The sequence below is a fragment of the Notechis scutatus genome, chromosome 2 (assembly GCF_049901735.1).
Source record: "Notechis scutatus isolate UNSWTSFEM ecotype Mainland chromosome 2, rNotScu1.2, whole genome shotgun sequence".
NCBI lineage: Eukaryota > Metazoa > Chordata > Lepidosauria > Squamata > Elapidae > Notechis > Notechis scutatus.
Window position 1 is genome coordinate 32000252 of NC_142010.1, and position 21852 is coordinate 32022103.

The following is a 21852-nucleotide window of genomic DNA, read 5'->3' on the forward strand; positions in this document are numbered from 1 at the left end:
GGCATGAGAACATGTTCCTTTTATCAGGAGGGAAGATAAGTTGGCTACCTGGGAGCTCTAAACTGATGAAGATTAAGATGAATAAACCAAGCTAAAACCCAGGAGTCAAATAAAGTGGCAAACTGGAAGATAGACAGTCTTGAAATGCAAAATGCTAAAAGAGGCAACAACTGAGAATACTGGGGGAAGGACAAGCATTTATTTCCTCCCCTCAAACCTGGCACGAGGGAAGCTGTTTTCTTCATAGATTCTAAGATTTGAAAGAGGAGAGGAATCAAGAAGTGAAGAAAAAGTAAGCACTTTGGCAGAGGAGAAATAGAAAACAGAACTTTAAAAATAGATAGGAGAGAGAGAAGTAAGAAACCAGCATAATAGGATAGAAAATGATAAGAGAAATACAGGGATTAAGTTAACTAAAATATAGAGGTTAGCTATAAACAACTACATCAGAGATATAGAAGGGTAAGATATAAGAATATAATGAGGCTTTTTGGGAAATTATGCTTTGAAGAATATAGTGTAGATAAAAATCTTATACATTAGAAAATTTCTTTATTCATTTGTTTATTTGTTTGTTTGTTTATTCAATTTGTATAGTTGCCCATCTCAACAAGTGGCTCTTGTTAAAATCTTTGTATCAAGATTAATTTCTAAACTTGTTGAAGGCATTTATAGTTTTCAATTCCTTTGGGTTTTTTATTTTATTTGTAAACTTTCATTTTGTAAAATAAAAGTCTCCCACCAGTTACTGAAGGGATGTATAAAAAAAAAATTGTCCAAGTTTCCAGTGTTTTATATGCATTGAATCTAGCTCAATCTGGTTATTAGTGGGAAAGAAACAAAGTACCAGGTCATACTTCATCAACTGCAGAAAATGCCTTTTATGGCATTTGATCTTTTTACTTGAGATCATTGATATGCAAAGTGGGAGTTCTATTAACTAAGGTTTGGATGGTCTGTTCAGTTATTGACCAAGATTATTGCTTCATAATATGGTGTGACAATATTGATCATAAGCCCCACCAGCTTTGAGGGCCTATCGAACTCATTATATGCATTTATTTTAGAGGTCAATAAAATTTCCCCATCATCTGATACCTTTCTAGGAGAACCGACATCACCAACGTAGTTCTGATGACAGACTTTTCTCATGCAGAGGAGCATCCTCAAACCCCCACTCCTTTAACCTCAAACTATCCACTATTGACCTCACCCCATTCCTAAGAGATCTGTAAGGGGCATGCATAAGTGCAGCATCGTGCCTACCAACCCTGTCCTATTGTCCCCATTTATGTGCAACTATTTCCTGTATTCTTACTCATGTTTATACTTATACCTATTATCTTGTAAGCAATTGACAAATCAAATAAATTAATAAAATAAATAAATAAAGGAGAGAGAGGAAAGATGGGACAGGACAGAGGGCAGAGACAGAGACAAAGAGAGACAGAGACAAAGGGGAGGGGAGAGGAGGAGGGGAGGGGAAGAGAGGAGAGGTGAGGGACTTAATTCTCAAAATTGTGCTTCATTGCATTGTATGTTTAGCAGCTTTTTGCTCTGGCATGTTTTTATAAGGATCAAAAGAGGAGGCAGAAGCAGCAAACAAAATATCTGAAAATCAAATGAAATGGACAGGAAATGTACTTACTTTTAAAAATAAATAAGGTGTCCAAGGAATACATTCCCCCCCTTTTTTTAAAAAAAAAAAAAAAAAACTTGTAAAAATTCCAGACAAGGGAAGTAATCTTTAAAAAATAACCAAGTTGGCATTCTTATAAAAATGTCAGCCTTTTAAAATGCCAATGAAAAAATTGGAAGAGATCCCTTGGCCATCAAATGCAATTCTCAAACCACTCCATATTATTTTGAGAGAGAAGTCTGAACAGGAGCCAGATTTAGCTTGCAACCAGCATTTAGCCCACCATGAATTTCTCAAAAGGAAAATTTCCAAAGCCTCCCATAGTGGCATTCACAGTAAGATTCTTTTTTCCCCTTCTTCTTCACATTCTTAAGGAACAATCCAATTCCTTAAAAGGCTGAGTTTCGGCTCAGTCCATTCTCAATTAATTGTGCTTGTAGTAAAACAAATACAATAAAATGTGGATGCAGACTTCCTTATAAATAGTTAATTAATGAAACCTTTTATAAAGCTTAGAAGAACCAGTGCCTCTTTTCCTGACACAGTAAGATTCAATTGAGAGGAGAAATTCCATGAATCCAACAATATAACCAAAAATTCTTTTTTGTTCTGGTTACCCACTCTTTTGCTTTAGGAAACCTAGTTCCCATTCATGAGAGTGATTAGGCTAATCTGCTTAAAGATGTGAGGAGTGGGAAGAGGTGTTGTGACTTCTAGACCCATACCTGGTCCTGTAGTAACATAGAAAAAAAACTCATAGCACAAGCTGCCATGTGAATTAGGCCATTTCCCATATGGATGTTTATATAATTTATGCCAGGGGTAGTAATAGGAACCTATTGGTCAGCTCTAGAATTTACATGCAAAATATCCCAGGTTCACTTCCAAATAGGGTTTAAAGGAGTCTAGGCAGCCTATGATAACACTCATTAGAGATAAATTAATATAAATGAATCAACAGTCAGGCCATGTTTAGGTCAGTTTTCTATCTTCAACTTCTAGTGAAGATCCAGGTGCCTGGATGATGGCGTTCTCTTAGACCCCACTCTGTGAATATTTGTGCCTAAATTAAGTAGTACTAAAAGAACTGAAGGATGCATCCTTTACCTTCGAGCTAGTTCAGTGCTAAGAAATACTAATGGGCTACTCGGCAAATGTCTAAGCCTCATTTTCTTACCTCATAATAACTCTGGACAGCATTCATAAAGGCTTCGTCCGCAACAATCTGAGTTTCTCCATTGAGAAAGGCTTGGAAGCGATCCTTGACAGTCTGCAATTGCTGTTTACTTATCTGTGGGAGAATAGTAAAAAGGAACAAATATTTAGAACCACATAAATGACCATAGACTAAGTTATTTATTCATTCAATTCCTATAGCCACCCATCTCAGTCCAGTTGACTTTGGACAGCGAGCAATATCACAACCATTAAAACCATTGACATTAATAGTTGTTATCAAAGCAATTTTAACCAAGCAATAAAGGAAGAGCCTCTTTTTATGCACAACTTTTTATAAATTATTTATTTGTTTGTTTGTCAAACATGTACAAGATAGCAGGTATGAACATAAACATGAACAAAGGAAGTAAATACAGATAAATGGGGACAGTAAGACAGGGATGGTAGGCACACTGGTGCACTTATGCCCTTTAAGGACCTCTTAAGAATGGAGTGAGGTCCACGGTAGACAGTTTGAGGTTGAAGCTGTGAGGGCTTGAGACTGTAACAACGGAGTCGGGTAGAGCATTCCAAGCGTTGATCACTGTGTTGCTGAAGTCATATTTCCTGCAATTGAGTTTGAAGCGGTTTGCCTTGAGTTTGTATCGATTGTTTGACAGGCAAGAAGATGTTGTAGCAGATAATTTTGTGTGCTATGCTTAGATCGGATCGCAAGTGGCATAGTTCCAGATTGCCCAAGCCCAAAATTTCAGCCTGGTGACATAAGAGATTCTATTGTGAGTAGAAAAGTGGAGTACTCTTCTTGTGAAATGCCTCTGAACCTGCTCGATTGTGTTAATGTCTGATATACAGTGTGGATTCCAGGCGGATGAGCGTGTATTCAAGAATTGGTCTGGCAAAGGTTTTGTATACCCTAGTTAGCAATACAATGTTACCGGAGAAGAAGCTTCGCAAAATTAGATTAACAACTCTTAATTAATCATATTGGATACATTTATATCCCACCTAGGGTACATTTGATCTTATTTCATTTGATTTCCACTCCAACAACTCTGTGTGGGGACTTTGGGCTGAAAGGCAGAGTGATTGGCCAGATTCACTCTGTGGTTGAGTGGTGACTTGGCCTGTGCTCTCCCGAGTTCAAATCCAATACATTAGTCACTATAATATACAGCTTTTCAATTCCCATATTTCAAGTTGATTTTCATTACTCAGAACATTTTAAAAGAATTAACATTTAAGATTGTGCTGAATGCTGAAATGTTAATCCGGGGACATTTGACTATACACACTTCCACTTAGCATTCATTGCCTAAGAATATTTTAGTATAAAAGCCATATTACTAGATGCATTGGTATTCAGTGAAATCTTTTATGCCAACAGAAATTCTATCTATTGAAATTATTTAATCATGTGCATAAAACCTTCAGTTTGAACAAGAATACAGATGTGTTTAGCGGGCTTTGGGGAAGTTTTGTGGGTGCACTAATGCACCCTAAACTATCTGAATTCAGAGTGACGTCTGAGTATTGCCATTGGGTTTGTTCCATAGGAGATTGGAAACATACTCACGATATTCATTGTTCTCTTTACAGTGAATTACAGCGATTGGCAATATTTTATGCTGAAATGGCAGTGTGAGACTTAATCGCCTTCTAGACCTGTAGATCTTTCTATTTTTCACTGATTCCACTCATAAATCTGTGAAATGGTTACAGGCTATGCGACTGGAGACACAGCACCTCCAGCTAGGTTTCCTGATCTGGTTTCCAAAGATTTCATTTATTTTTGTCACTGGAAGGCAAGATTTTATTATTTGGTTTTATGTTCCCAGGCCACAGACTGATATTTTCATTTCCCTGTCTTTTATTCCATCTATATCAATTCCAATCCTGCTCTTTTATCATAAATGCACATTTTTGTCTCATATTTTAGAAGCTTTCACTGTTTTTTTTATTTCCCTTTGTTGCATTTAACCTGTGAATTATCCCAACTGACATACTCTATTTTAAAATGTCCCCGCTCTGAATATTTTGAAGTTGGGTTCTTTGTAATTGTGAAAATATTTCTGTTATCTCCGCAAAATATGTTTAGGTGTTACAGTGTTCAGGGTTTATATTTTCTTAAAAAATGCAAAATATATAAAACTCAGGTTCAAATCTTTGAGGAGTTTCTTATTCCAACTTGGATTACTTGTATGTTTAACTATCAGTAACAAGAAACAAATATTATTGTCATCAAATGCAAATCCTTAACATTTGATATATTGTGATTCAATATAGTTAAAGGTCTATGGAGATTTTCAGTCATTCAGTTCATGATTGTCTCAAAGATGCTTTTTTAAGAGGCAAGTAGACTTTCTGATTTTTCTTTGAAGATGTTTTGCTTCTCATCCAAGAAGCTTCTTCAGCTCTGAAGAAGCTTCTTGGATGAGAAGCAAAACATCTTCAAAGAAAAAAAAGTCCACTTGCCTCTTGAAAAAGCATTTTTGGGTTACTCAATATAGTCTTGATGATTTTCATAATTTATCTAGCCTTATTAGATACACAAAGAGTCAACAAACATATATATTACTCACTCCTACATCTTGGAAACCATTTCTGGCCAAAGACCAGAGCTGATGGACATTTAGAAAAAAAAAATTAAATTAATTTCCTAAAGCGTCCTTTAAATACATGACTCCAGTTAAACCATTCGCTTCTAGTTCCACATACTTTCCAAGAAAATGAAATCATGTTTTCAAAAGATAACCATCTGATCAAGTATTTTTATAATAATGTGTTTTATTTATTTATTTAAATTATATTGCCACCCATGGCGACTCAAGGCGGCTTACAGAATATAAAACCACATTTAAAACAACTTTATTATTGATTTGATAATGATTTCAAATAACTCTGAGTGGCTCACAATGCATCAGATGATACAAAAGCAATATAATAAGAAGCAACTAACCACAACCCTACCTCAACCGATCCACCATCACCCAAGACTAGGCATGCACGCCCCTAACTACCTCAATTCCAACTACTACTGGCCTTAAATGCAAACTCCTCAATGCAAGAAGCCTCGTGAATAAAATACCTGAATTTTTCCTCCTACTAAATATGGCTAAATTCGACATTATATTTGTCTGTGAAACATGGCTCAATGCATCTCTCCCTGACTCCATTACCACAGTAAGAGACTATCATGTTTACCGATCAGATCGTGAAATTCGTAGAGGAGGTGGTGTTGCTATCTTCTATAAAAAGTCCTTACATCTAAAAAATATCCAAGTTACCCAGGAGCTTGCTCTCCCTGAGACCATCATCTGTGAACTATCCTTAAATATCACAATTCAATTCTTACTATGTTTCAGAGCACCTGATTATGACATCGAACATGTAAACAAGTTAAATACATTACTAACATGGGCTGCATCCTGCCCATACCCTTTTATCTTTCTTGGTGATTTCAATCTACCTCATATTGACTGGACCCTAAATGAATGTACAACTGAAATCATACACACAACCTTCTACAATGCTATTACAAATCTGGGACTGGAACAACTAGTAACCAACAACACTAGACTAAACAACTGCCTCGATCTCATCTTCTGCAATAGTTTGAATTTAATTTATGAAATACAAACTAAAGAACCCTTTTCCAGCAGTGACCACAATATGATTGACTTTTCTCAACATATGTCCACACAAAAATCACCACAATGATGTAATCCCCAATTGTAACTTCAAAAAGGCAACTATGATCTTATAGACAACGATCTCTCATCCCTTGATTGGCAATCTCTATTCACTGGATGCAATACTGTTGAAGACCATTACAACATATTTTTACTTGAAGTCAAAAGAGTCATCAAACTATATGTACCAACAACAACTCCCAAAACAAAACAAAAAAGCAGATTACCCATAACAATAAGGAAACTTCAATCCAAAAAGAGATCACTCTGGCGGAAAACAAATCTGGTCACGTTGCCAATTTCAAAAGCCGATACAAAAATTTATGCCACCAGATAAAGACCGAATGCATCAATTATCACATTAAACAAGAGGAAAACCTTCTAAGCACCAATTCCACCCGTGCTTTTTACAATTTTGTAAACAACAAACTAAAAGACTCAAGGTCTATCCCACCCTTGATAGGACCTGATGGTAAAGACTGCAACGACGACACCATTAAAGCCAACATCTTTAACACATTCTTCAGCTCAGTATTTGTAAACAGCAATGGATCATGCCCAGTATTTCCTAGCCGTACCACAGATAACAACAATGATCTAATACATATCGATTTTACAGAAGACAATGTTGAAAAAGCACTACGCAATCTAAAACCATCTCTATCTATTGGACCGGATGGAATATGTGCCTACTTCTTAAAAAAGCTATCCACTAACATAGCCAAACCTCTAAGCATAATCTTTGAAAAATCTTTCAGGACCAGCTCCTTGCCTAACCTATGGTCACAAGTCACAGTCATCCCCATCTTCAAAAGGGAGACCCAAGCCTAGTTGAAAATTACAGACCAATCTCCTTATGCTGCGTCACCTGTAAAGTCATGGAATCAATTATTAACCAATCCATCATCCTCCACTTAGAGACAAACAACCTACTCTCCAATAAACAATTTGGTTTCAGAAAAAAACTATCCTGTAATCTGCAACTCTTACACTGCAAAAACATATGGACGACACAACTCGACCAGGGCAAAGCAATAGATGCAATCTACATAGACTTCTGTAAAGCCTTTGATTCAGTGGTACACGACAAACTACTCCTAAAAATAAAATCCTATGGTATCTCTGGACAACTGAATAACTGGATAGAAGCATTCCTGGCAAACAGACAACAAATGGTCAAAATTGGGAGCGTCCTATCAAATTCTGTACCTGTCAATAGTGGTGTCCCCCAAGGCAGTGTTCTAGGACCAACTCTCTTCATACTCTACATAAATGACCTCTGTGATCATATTAAGAGCAATTGTGTTCTTTTCGCTGATGATGTAAAGCTGTTCAATACCACAGACAATACTGCTACCCTACAAAAAGATCTTGACTATGTATCAGAATGGTCAAACAAATGGCAACTTCAAATCTCAACAAATAAATGCTCTGTTTTACATATTGGCAAAAAAATCAGAAAATAAAATACAAGCTGAATAGTCAAGATCTTGTTGATGACCCAAGCTCTGTAAAGGACCTTGGAATACTCACCTCTAATGATCTAAGTGCTAGAGCCCACTGCAACTACATAGCCAAAAAGGCATTAAGAGTTGTTAACCTAATCCTACGTAGCTTTTTCTCTGGTAATATCACACTACTAACCAGAGCATACAAAACATTTGCTAGACCAATACTCGAATACAGTTCATCAGTCTGGAACCCACATTACGTATCTGATATTAGCACAATTGAGAAAGTCCAGAAATATTTTACGAGAAGAGTCCTCCACTCCTCTACTCGTAGCAGAATACCTTATGCCACCAGACTTGAAATTCTAGAACTAGAAAACCCTGAATTACGCCGTCTTCGGTCTGACTTAAGCATGGTATATAAAATCATACATTGCAATGTCCTACCTGTCAATGAATACTTCAGCTTCAACCATAACAACACAAGAGCACACAATAGATACAAACTCAAAGTTAACCACACCAAACTTGATTGCAGGAAATACGACTTCAGCAATAGAGTGGTCAATGTCTGGAATACTCTACCCGACTCTGTAGTTTCTTCCCCAAACCCCAAAAACTTTAACCTTAGACTGTCTACTATTGACCTCACCCCTTTCCTAAGAGGTCTGTAGGGGGCGTGCATAAGCGCATCAACGTGCCTACCGTCCCTGTCCTATTGTTTCTCTTATTCTTCTTTTATTTTTCTTATATGTACCCATTTCATGTATTCACAACTATGTATACACTTATACTTATTATCTTGTAAACAATTGGCAAATCAAATAAATAAATAAATAAACAAACCCAAAATAGAACAGAAGGCAAAGAAAAAGGAAAAAGATGGCAAGCCCAGCAACCACTCCCAACCATCCTATTGTCTCACATCCAGTGAAGGAGGCTGCAGCCATCCTACCACAAGGCTTAGGAGAACAGCCAGGTGTTTATTTATTTTTATTTTATTTATTTATTTTGTCAAAAAATTATTAGACAACAGGTATAAGTATAAACATGGTATTAAACACATGAAATGGATACAAACAAGAAAAAAGAAACAATAGGACAGGGACGGTAGGCACATTGGTGCGCTTATGCACACCCCTACAGACCTCTTAGGAAAGGGGTGAGGTCAATAGTAGACAGTCTAAGGTTAAATTTTTTGGGGTTTGGGGAAGAAACCACAGAGTCAGGTAGAGTATTCCAGACATTGACTACTCTGTTGCTGAAATCGTATTTCTTGTAATCAAGTTTGGTGTAGTTTACCTTGAGTTTGTATCTATTGTGTGCTCTTGTATTGTTTTGGTTGATATATAATTTTATGTACTATACTTAGATCGAACTGAAGGCAGCGTAGTTCTAGGTTATCTAGGTCTAAATTTTCAAGTCTGGTGGCATAAGGTATTCTGCTACGAGTAGAGGAGTGGAGGACTCTTCTCATAAAATATTTCTGGACTTTCTCAATTGTATTAATATCAGATATGTAATGAGGGTTCCAGACTGATGAGCTGTATTCAAGTATTGGTCTAGCAAATGTTTTGTATGCTCTAGTTAGTAGTGTGATATTACCGGAGAAAAAGCTACGCAGGATTCGGTTAGCAACTCTTAATGCCTTTTTGGCTATGTAGTTACAGTGGGCTCTAGCACTTAGATCGTTTGAGATGAGTACTCCAAGTTCCTTGACAAAGTTTGTGTCATCAAGAAGGTCTTGACTATTCAGCTTGTATTTTATTTTCTGATTTTTTTTTGTCAATATGTAAGACAGAGCATTTATTTGTTGAGATTTGAAGTTACCATTTGTTTGACCATTCTGACACATAGTCGAGGTCTTTTTGAAGGGTAGCAGTATTGTCAGTGGTGTTGAATAGCTTTACATCATCAGAGAAAAGAATGCAGTTGCTCTTAATATGACCACAGAGGTCATTTATGTAAAGTATGAAGAGAGTTGGTCCTAAAACACTGCCTTGGGGGACACCACTGTTGACAAGTACAGGATTTGATAGGACGCTCCCAATTTTGACCATTTGTTACCTGTTTGACAGGAATGCTTCTATCCAGTTATGCAGGTATCCAGAGATACCATAAGATTTTAGTTTTAGGAATAGTTTGTTGTGTACCACTGAATCAAAGGCTTTACAGAAGTCTACGTAAATTGCGTCAATTGTTTGCCCTGATCAAGTTGTGTAGTCCATATGTTTTTATAGTGTAAGAGTTGCAGATTACGGGATAGTTTTTTTCTGAAACCAAATTGTTTATTAGAGAGTAGGTTGTTTGTCTCTAAGTGGAGGATAATGGATTGGTTAATAATTGATTCCATGACTTTACAGGTGACACAGTACAAAGAGATTGGTCTGTAATTTTCAACTAGACTGGGGTCTCCCTTTTTGAAGATGGGAATGACTGTGGCTATTGACCATAGATTTGGCAAGCAGCTGGTCCTGAAAGATTTTTCAAAGATTATGCTTAGAGGTTTGGCTATGGCAGTGGACAGCTTTTTTAAGAAGTAGGCACAAATTCCGTCCGGTCCAATAGATAAAGATGGTTTTAGAAGCCAATGTTGAAAAAGCACTATGCAATCTAAAACCATCTTTATCTATTGGATAATAAAGATGGATAAAGATGGTTTTAGATTGTGTAGTGCTTTTTCAACATTGGCTTCTGTAAAATCGATATGCATTAGATCATTGTAGTTGTCTGTGGTTCGACTAGGAAATACTGGGCATGATCCATTGCTGTTTACAAATGAGCCAAAGAATGTGTTAAAGAGGTTGGCTTTAATGGTGTCATCACTGCAGTCTTTACCATTAGGTCCTTTCAGGGATGGGATGGACCTTGAGTCTTTTAGTTTGTTGTTTACAAAATTGTAGACTCTGATATTGGGTTGTATGTGTAGACCTTTGAATGGAATCTGACTTCTGGGGGTACAGGTGTAGATGGAACAAGAGATGGGTGTACACGTGTGAATGGGTGTGTACATGCGTGAATGGAGACACAGGTGGATGCATATATGTTTGAATGGAGCCTGTCTTATGGGGGGGTACTCATGTTAATTGGTGCAAAGAAGGTTTTCCTCTTGTTTAGTGTGATGATTGGTGCACTCAGTCTTTATCTGGTGGCATAAGTTTTCGTATCAGCTTTTAAAGTTGGCAACATGACCAGATTTGTTTTTCCGCCAAAGGGATTTCTTTTTGGATTGGAGCTTCCTTATTGGAAGCACAATTGGAAGCTTCCTTATTGGCTGCACAAAGATCTCTCTGGCAAATTGAAGGAAAAAAAGGACAAGTACAAAAAATGGAAAGAAGGACATACAACTAAGGCAGAATATCAGCAGATAGCCAGAATCTGCAAAGACGAAGTCAGGATAGCAAAGGCTCAGAACGAACAAAGACTTGCAACAAAAGTCAAAGATAATAAAAAAAAGTTTCTTCCAACATATAAATAACAAGAAAAAAAATCAAGGAAACAGTCGGTCCACTAAAGAGAGAAGATGGCAAGGAAGTAACAGGCAACAGAGAGAAAGCAGAACTGCTTAACTCATTCTTTGCATCCGTCTTCACGCAAAAAGAAACTATAGCTCAACCCACCAAAAACATAACTGTAAAAGACAGACCAGAAATAAAAGTTAAAATAAGCAAAAAAAAAAAAAAAATTAAGAGAACACCTGTCTGATCTTGATGAAAACAAATCACCAGGGCCTGATGGATTACATCCCAGAGTTTTAAAGGAGCTGGCAGAGGTCATCTCAGAACCACTGCACCATATCTTTCAAAGATCCTGGAACACCGGGGAACTACCAGAGGACTGGAAAAGAGCTGATGTGGTTCCCATCTTCAAAAAAGGAAAAAAAAACAGACCCAGGAAACTATAGACCAATCAGCCTAACATTAATACCTGGGAAGATACTGGAAAAGATAATAAAAAAACAGATCTGCCAACATTTAGAAACAAGTAAAGTAATAACTAGCAGTCAGCACGGGTTTGTTAAGAACAGATCACGCCAAACCAATCTTATTTCATTCTTCAACACAGTGACTAAATTAGTAGACCAGCAAAATACTGTGGACATAATATATTTAGATTTCAGCAAAGCATTCAACAAAGTAAATCACAACCTACTTCTTAGTAAGCTAGAAAAATGTGTAATAGAAAGCACCACCACTAGATGGACTCGCAACTGGCTGGCAAACCAGTAGTCCTTAATGGGGCTAAGTCTACATGGAGGGAAGTAAGCAGTGGGGTTCCATCTCTTAGGCTCAGTACTCTTCAATATCTTCATTAACGATGAGGGAATAGAGGGGAACTTACCAAATTTGCAGATGATACTAAGCTGGCAGGAATAGCTAACACCCAAGAAGATAGGCTCAAGATCCAGATGGATCTTGACAGACTAGAACACTGGGCCATATCTAACAAAATGAAATTCAATATAGAGAAAAGTAAAGTCCTACACTTAGGCAAGAAAAACCAAAAGTAACATACAGACTGGGTGAAACCAGGCTCAATAGCAGTAACTGTGAGAGGGATCTTGGAGTCTTAGTGGACAACCAGCTACATATGAGCCAGCAGTTTGCAGCAGCAGCCAAAAAAGCTAATGCAATCCTAAATTGTATTAACAGAGGGATACAATCAAGATCAAGGGAAGTACTAATACCACTCTATAAAGCCTTAGTAAGACCACACCTAGAGTACTGCATCCAGTTTTGTTCACCACATTCTCTGTTTTCTGTTATCTTATTGTTATGGGTAATTTGTTTTTTCTGGTTTTGGGGGTTGTTATTGGTACATATAGTTTGATGACTCTTTTGACTTCAAGTAAAAATATGTTGTAATGGTCTTCAGCAGTATTGCATCCAGTGAACAGAATTTGCCAATCAATGTTTATGTCCTCTGGAACCCCATCATATCCTTTGGTAGCTACCCCATGAAATGAGTCATATCAGTTAGATTGGAAAGCATCCACAATTGTTTGCTCAAGTTATCTCTTTTTGTTATTAAAAAAAAATGACTTGATGGGGCAAAGTGCAGATCTCCTCAGAGCACAGTACTAGCCTTCTTTATGCTTTGATTAAAGAAAAAAAAACACAAGTACTCTTGTTTCTACTTGGAAACCACTTCTGGACTTTGTGCTTGAGATGGGAAAAAAATGAAACATTGAATTTGGGTTTTACTGATTAGATAGATCTGTTATTATAAAAATGGCTAGTTTATACTATTATGTAAAAATAAAAAGTTGAGGTTCAATTTTTATTCTACTGAACCAGACAGAGACTTTTCCTTCCTTTTCCTTTCTCCTTCCCCTTCTCTATTTTTCCCATTATTTGCTTTTGTATTTTTTTTAATTTCATATTATAAACTAGATTACAATTTAGGCCCATAGAAATAAAATCTGGCAGGTTGGGAAACACCAGTTAATTAAATCAATATTTCTCAGTCACTACAAGATAAACACTGATAATTTGAATGCCCTTTCCATAGATCAAAGTCCACTTTCATCAATTGGTATACGCCCTTGTAACAAGAACAAATGTCACATAATATAATGCAGCTTTTCTTCTCTTTGTCCTTCCTCCGTTCTACAAAAACAAAAAACAAAAAACACAAGGTCCATTGACTTTTGCAATGCTGGTCATGGAGGAATGCACTAGGCCACAACCCAGCAAGGCCTTCTCACAAAGGTTTCAGCCACTGAAATCCATACCTTAAATAAAACCTCTTAAATAAACATTTAAGAGCCGTGGCGGTGCAGAGGTTAGAGTGCAGTATTGCAGACTAACTCTGCTCACGCTGCCAGGAGTTTGATTCCTTCGATCCTCACTGATTTAAGGTCAATTTCAATTGCAAACCTTTATTGTTAGAGTACAACATGTGCACAGTGAGATTGGCTGAGCCTTCCTTATGCACCCTCCCCCCAACACAACACAACTTTCAGTGAAAAGAAAAAAACCTCAACCTAATAAATCATATTAACAAACACACAGTCCTATTGCACCAATGTGAAGATGTTGCACGTTGCGCCAAGTCTATCATACTACGTGGTTATGATGTTATTTAGCATTCAGGAGTCTGACAGCCCACAGATAAAAACTGTTCTTCAGCCGGTTTGTACAACTAGCTATGCTTCTATATCTCCTTCCCGATGGTAGGAGAGTAAAGAAATGCTGACCAGGGTATGAGTCGTCCCTCAGGTTGACTCAGCCTTCCATCCTTCCAAGGTGGATAAAATGAGGACCCAGATTGTTGGGGGCAATAGGTTGACTCTGTAAAACCGCTTAGAGAAGGCTGTAAAGCACTATGGGGCAGTATATAAGTCTAAGTGCTATTGCTATTGCTATACTTAAGAAGTGGTCTGAGTCAGGGTCTGTTTAAGAGTGTGTAAGGCAGGGGTCCCCAATCACCGGGCCCTGGACCGCTACCAGTCTGTGGATCATTTTGTACTGGGCTGCCTATTTTGCTTGGGCGCCACCATCTTGTTTCGACGGCGCTTGAGAAAGTGCTTCCATGTGAGCTTGTCGGTCGTCGGTTGGAAAGCGGCGTTTGGGTGCTGAAGAAATCCTCGAAATCCTTCGTTTCGTCGAAGGGGGCGGCGGCTTCGAATGAAGAGCCATCCCAATGGCGGTGGAGTCTCACGTTACTCAGGAGGAGATTAAGAAAGAGCCCGAAAAGCCCATCGACCGCAAGAAGGTACAAAGGAGGAGTTGAAGGTGGCGGGGAGAAGCGGGGGATGGCTGGCTGGCTGGTTGCTTGGCTTGCCTTGCCTTGGTCGTGCGTGCTGATGCTGGTACCGGTCCATGGATCATTTTGTACATTTTGTACCAGGTTGTGGTACAAAAAAGGTTGGGGGCCACTGGTGTAAGGGACAGAATGTTTTATTTGAGCCTTCATGCATACATACACACAATTTCTTTCTCCCTTTTATACTGGCATAATTCATTTTTTCTCATCAAAGTCAACAGCACATTAAACAGAAGGATGAATGCTTCTGCTTTAGATGGAAGTCAAAGAAATACGGCATTCAGCAACCTGAGAGAAAGAAGAGCCAGCTTCTCCCTTGCTCTTCCCTTCCTTGCATACCTGTCGCTCAGCCAGGTGCCTTCTTGGCCCAATCTTTACACCATAATGAGAAGGAAGGAGACAATATCAGAAGAAAGGAGGAATCATTTGAGTGAGTAAGGAACAGAATGTTTTACTTGAGCCTACATGTATAGACAGACACAATTTCTCTCTACCTTTTCTACTGGCATAATTCATTTTCTCTCAACCTCTCATCATTGACCAGAATTTATTCTTTATTTTGTCTCCACTGTCTGCAGGGTTTTTCCTTCTGGATTCTATACAAGAACAGTTTCACTCAGTATTTGTTTTAGCTGTTGTGAAATACCACATCTTTTGCTAAATTGTAGTATACTGAAAACTATCATGTGTTGAATAAGCGAAAATGGTTGAGCTTACAAATAATTCTAGGCCATTAATCGTGTTTGAGAGGTACTAATACCACTCTATAAAGCCTTAGTAAGACCACACCTAGAGTTTTGATCACCACACTATAAAAAAGATGTTGAGAATCCAGAAAAAAGTGCAGAGAAGAACAACCAGGATGTTCCAATATTTGAGGGGCTGCCACAGATAGGAAGGGGTCAAGCTGTTTTCCAAGGCACCCGAAGGCCAGACAAGGAATAATGGATGGAAACTGAACAAGGAGAAATTCAACCTGGAAATAAGGATAATTTTTTTGACAGTGAGAATTATCAATCAATGGAACAGCTTGTCTTCGGAAGTTGTGGGAACTTCATCACTGGAGGCTTTCAAGAAGAGATTGGACTGCCATTTGTCAGAAATGGTGTAGTCTTCTGCTTGGGCAGAGGGTTGGACTAGATGACCTACAAGGTCCCTTCCAACTCTGTTAATCTGTAAAGTAAGACCTGGAATTTTTCCGATGGCATTTTCATTCCTATAAAGATATACTGTATACCATTTTAGCAATTTGAAGGTTAAACCATAGTCTCAAATGAAAAATTTCCTCTTCCAGCCTTTAATGTAATTATTTTCCAGATTGCAAAACAGCAGTAGTTTATTGATCTTCTGCATTTCCATGCTTCAACAGCTACCAATGTTGTTAAGAAAGAAAATCAATTCCCAAGAGGAAATTAAATTATTTTTATATTCCATTTAGCTTTCACTGTACCCCCATAACAGCTGATTGGCAACAGCATTCTATGTGCCATAAGCCTACATAAACAAGAGTGTAGCTTTGCATTCCGTCATATGGATAAAAAAGCAAAGCAAACACATTATTTGTTACTGACACCACATATTTATCCAAGGTAGGGGGGCAGTGGATGGTGCAATAAAACTCATTTGCTGCATTACTCAACTACTGGTTCTTCTGAACAAGTGGAAGTGACCTGAGTATTTCCTGAAAAATCTCAAGATTTACATTCAATATTACTGAAATCTGCTGATCCATTTCTATGAGCAATGCCATTGAAATGGAGCATGTAGAAGCCTACCTTTCTGCCTAATTTGGAAGCACTTACTGAATTTAAATCTAATCAGCAAGATGAGAATCATGAACCTAAATCTAATCAGCAAGATGAGAGGCCTTTTTCTCTATGGTACTGTTGAAGACTAAACAGATCAGATGACAAAGGAAGTCACATGGAATGGATCAATGGCCACATGTTGATGGGGGCAAGATTGAAATCGGATACGAACAGTCTTTTCTACTTAAGTTCAATTTCAATATTAACTTGCAAAAAATTCAGGCAGTGTTTGAGGAAGGCTTAGGGCTACAGAAGTAACTTGAGGGACTCTTATTGCCTATCCACAATGTAGCAGCTGGGATAATATAACCCAAGGGTCTTCAAACTTGGCAAGGTTAAGACTTGCGGACTTCAACTCCCAGAGGTCCTGAGCTAACATGACTGGAGGAGGAATTCTGGGAATTGAAGTCCACAAGTCTTAAAGCTATCAAGTTTGGAGAGCCCTGTAAATATAACCCATAATCTAAATTCAAGGATTTTATTTTTCTACATTTACATTACTTGTAGAATTGGGAGTTTCACTACATGTCAACTTATAAAGGAACACTAACATTCCTGCCACATGCATTCAATTTGAAGTTTGAAGGAACTATGGTAGCACATTTCTCAAGTTGTTGCCTTCCATAAGTTACTTTAAAAGTGCATCAATGCAAGTTAATGGAAAGCCAGCTTCAACAATTTGCATGACATCAGTGATGTCATGCAAATGTCTTCTCCATTTCTTTTTGACAGAAGGGAGAATCAAAGGCAAGATACTTGTCTAATAAAATAGCAATAGCAATAACAATAGCACTTAGATTTAGATACCACTCCATAGTGCTTTACAGCACTATCTGGGTGGTTTACAATGTCAGCATTTTGACCCCAACAATCTGTTCCTCATTTTACTGTCCTTGGAAGGATTAAAAGCTGAGTGAACCCAAATCCCATCAGGATCAAACTCCTGGCTGTGAGCAGAGTTTGTCTGCTGTATTGCATTCTAACCACTGAGCCACCAATTGAAAAGATTCCCTAAAGTAAAAGGAGAATTAAAAGACAGAATTTCGTCATTGCTGATTTTGTATGTCACTCATTACTAACATCAGATTAAATAATTGTATAATGTTCATTTTGGAACTATAAATTTGTTTGCATGTGGAAAGCCAGCATGTAAAATTCAGAAATCAAAATATGGAGGGCCAGGGGCAAGAGCTGTAAACTCCTTTTGAACTTGCTTCTTTCTCATTTTTAAATGTGTTATGCTTTCTTCAGTAACTTTATAACATCCTTTAATAGTTGCAGGCTTGGGAACCAACATTTATAAGAGTAGATGAAAGTCTGATAGTTGCGGTATATTTTCCCCACTATGTATGTATTCTGTTCACTGATTTTAAAACATAGCAATACCAAGCTATAACCATGATGGATTCATTTAAAAAATGGGAGATAGATGTGTGTGTGAGAGAGAAGGGGGAGGGAGGGATAGTTAGATGATAGGTGATAGACAGACACAGACAGAGTCTCTCTGTGTTAAGACAACATTTAGTTATGGTTGTTTTCTCAGTGGGCATGTTCATAGAGAGTTTTCAGAGGATTTTTGGCAGTAAAAAAATAAAAGAACCGTTGGTTGTTGTTGTTTTTTATGCAGAGTGCTCTCAGATTCATTGTATGGAGCTGAGGCTGGGTTCTCTTGGCTTGGTGGAAACCATATTAGGAACTCATGGGCTTGCACTGACATAGATAGTGGTCATAGAGGATGGAGAAATTTTTTTTAATGAGTGTTATGACAGTTCAGTGGGACCGGAGTCTGGAGTTGTCCTGCTTCTGTTTGTGGTGCTGAAGTTTGATCTGTTTGGAGTGACAGCAGTAGCATCAGTTTTGAAAGAGGCTTAGTAAGTTCTTTGGGAACTTAGCATCTTTGACAATTATTGTCTGTTTATTAAGGCAGCAGTCACAAGACAGAGCATCCTAAAAGAAGATAGATTTGAATCTATTTTGGTCTTGTTTCTCGGATGGAATGCAAATGTCTATGGAGATTCTCAGTCATCCAGGGCATGGTTCTCCCAAAGGTATTTTTTTCAAGAGGCAACTGGACTTTCTGGTTTTTTTCTTTGAAAATATTTTGCTTCTCATCCTAGAAGCTTCTTCAGCTCTGACTGGATGGTGGGGAATGGAAGGATTTATATTCCTTGCAGACAGCTGGACATTTGCATTCTTTTAGAGTTGTTGAGGCCACTTGTAGGTTTATCTGTGTCCTCAGGGTCACCTGAGTAGTGCTAATGGGTGTGGAGCCTTCTTGGAACTGCTGAAAGGACTGTGTTGTAGACTGGAGAAAGATGATATTGTATCCCTCCTCCTCTGTTGAGAGAGGGCTGTTCAATTTTGACATAGACCCCGCTTTCAAACCAGCAGTCCTCTCTGTCCAAAATGTGGACTTTCCTGTCTTTAAATTGTCTTTTAAATACAGATGGACTGCTGAATCTAGTCCTGATGGGTTTGTTCTCCTATGCTGTGCCATGGATTTATGAAGTGGTTGTTTTATTTTGCCAATGTACAGTTCTGCACACGGAAAGGTGTCTGCTGATGACTTTATAACCTGGATGGATACTTCTCTTCTGAGGGTATTACACTTTCTGGAGAGCTTTGATACCACTGATATCTTTCGATACCATTGATATCCTTTGGAACTGCTAATGAGGGTTGGGAATTCTACTCTTTCCTTAGTTGATAGTTCTAGTTTCTGACTGTTGGAGCAAATACATTGTGTTTGGTCATCTTTTGAAACAATATTTACAGGAAAACATCATGTGTGAATATACTGTATTATTCCAGTGTTTCCTATACAAATTGATGAATCCAGCTATTCAACTATTCAAAGCCACTCATATGTTTTTCCTTATTTCCTCTAAGAATCAATTTTGTTATTAGACCAAACATTTGCCAGATTCCTGCCTGCCTGCGTTCTCTGTCTCTGTCCCTTTGTCTCTGTCTGTCTGTCTGTCTCTCTCTCTCTCTCTCTGTATGTGTGTGTATGTATGTATGTATGTATGTATGTGTGTATATGTATATACCTCTCTATAAGCTCTATGTATAATCTATCATCTATCTATCATATATTTATCTATCACCTGTCTAATCTATCCATCCATCCAATCATCCATCTATCCACCCATCCACCATCTACAGTTTGTTTCTAAGACAATCCCTTCAAATTGAAAATAACTGAACCTCTTTCTTGCTCCCAGATTTTATTTGATGAATTTCGTTAGATTTTTTAAATGAATGATTGGAATGAAAATTTTCTGAATTGGAATTCTGTTCCTCAAAATGTACAGTGAAGTAAAATAAAATGGACCTATGCTGGTCTGTTCATTCTTACTGGATTCTGAGGATATATGTCAGAGCTTCTTGCCATCTGTTTCTTGTTTTTAATATGTGCATATATTCTAAAAAGCCATAATGGGCTGCTTCTTCTCAGAACATGTACAACATGAGTATGTACAAGAGGAAGCAGAGGAAAGGGAGAGAACAGACTGAAAGATGACATTTGATACCCACATCCTTATTTGTAGGAGAAAAAAATAATGAGTTTTACATTTCTCCTTTATAAATTTCCAATATGACTTCTACTGCAGAATGGTCTTATTAAATTAAAACTATTAATATAACAAAGACCAAGCCAAGCTGTATTCAACAGGAGTGCACGTTTGTGTGACTTTCTTCTCTGAACTCCTGAATCAATCTTAGGTTGTAGGGATGGACAATTTAAGCATTAGCAATGATGTAATGACAATACCTGTAGTTGACATGGGATTGAATGTCTGTGGGAATACTTCAATCATACACTTGCGCAATGGTTACATAGAACTGAGGAAATTTCCCACTGATAGACAGGAAAAGCTATATTAATAAGCAGAAATAAGCATAAGAATATTTCATGTACATAAAAACATTACATATTGGTATTCATATAAATCTAAACCTTTTGAGGATTAGGAATCCCCCTTATAACAGTTAACCAAGCTTCTATCTCAAATGAGAAAAGAAGCAAAATTTAATTGCTAGCAGTGCCTCTACCAGCATAAGGAAAAGAAGATCTTCTCATTCACCTTTCTTGGCCAGCAATTTTGTTACTGCTTCCCATTTTAATTTAGGTAGGGAAGTCTCAAGAAGATTGCAAAGAGATATTTGGCAACTCATTTGGATCTTCCTAGTCTCTCACATCCCTTTCAGATAAATTTCACTTCTGTGGTGGGAAAAAATACCTTTTTCTCTTCCAAACTTTTGTTCTTACAACTTGAACCAAATTTCAAGGGAAAACCTATTTTTATTATGTCTCAAAATCAAGTCTGACTATAGACAATACATAGATGAAGAGTTTAAGTAAGTGTCAGAATAATTCTGAATGTGTGTGAACTGTATTTGTCAACAAACAGAAAAACAGCTTTATATACACTGAATTGCAAAGGAATCAATTTATAAACCCAATTTATTCCAGGTTAGAAGAGCCTGGAATAATTTTAGTGATTGTTGTTCCATTTATTGGAGCATGCTAATCAGCTGGCTAAAATCCAGATAGTTGCAAAATGTATTTGTGCTGTGGAATAGAGCCATGTGCCTGATTTTAGGGGGATTTCAGACTTTTAAAAGTTTTATTTTGTTGAATACTTGATATATCATGTTTTGTTTCGAATCTTTCTGCCTTTGTTGATGAACTATGTTATCATATGGTATATTAATTTTGTACCTCTATATAGCTTGGGTTATACCTGTAGATAACAGGATAAAATTAAAATTTATTGTTTTCTTCATAACTTTGATTCCTACTGATCGTACCTAATGCCAGATGTGGAAAATTAAGCAGATATTTAACAGAACAATGTATCAAGAATTCTGAGATAGCACTCACACTATCAGGTCTGGACAACAATTGATCTTAATATGCAAACCAAACATAGTCATTCTACATTTTGGAAGCCTTAGTGTAAGGGTCTTCAAACTTGACAGCTTTAAGACTTGTGGATTTCAACTCCCAGAATTCCTCCTCCAGTCATGTTAGCTTGGCTCGAGGCTCATGATTTAATTAGGGCAACTGCTGGAATCCTGACAGTGTTGTTATTAGATAAAGAGAACTAAGAACTTAAAGGCTATGGTTTGTGATGGTGCTGATAGATTCATTGGATCTTTTTTCCAAAGAATGAGTGTTGCAAAACATGAATATTAAAATATCAAAATAAGGTAATAAAAACAAGATCAGAATGCTGCCAAAGTATTACATGATCAATTTCTATAAAAATTCAAGTAGAAAATTGAAAAAAGGATAAAATTTGGCAAAGGCT

General features: G+C 37.5%; 1 protein-coding gene and 1 long non-coding RNA gene across 22 annotated transcripts in view; both read right to left on the reverse strand.

The window, feature by feature from the left end:
* Positions 1–21852, reverse strand: part of CADPS (calcium dependent secretion activator) — a 454502-nt gene that overhangs the window by 338793 nt on the left and 93857 nt on the right. For all 21 annotated transcript variants that reach the window (XM_026679552.2, XM_087954541.1, XM_026679537.2 and 18 more), the window contains exon 2: positions 2817–2930. In XM_026679552.2, coding sequence (XP_026535337.1) covers positions 2817–2930 — 114 coding nt within the window. The remainder of the gene's footprint in view (positions 1–2816; positions 2931–21852) is intronic.
* LOC148131989 (uncharacterized) lies at positions 5462–9087 on the reverse strand. The gene is made up of 2 exons (XR_015747469.1): positions 8805–9087; positions 5462–5781 (listed from the first exon to the last, which is right to left on the reverse strand). It is a non-coding gene; the product is annotated as an uncharacterized LOC148131989 (long non-coding RNA).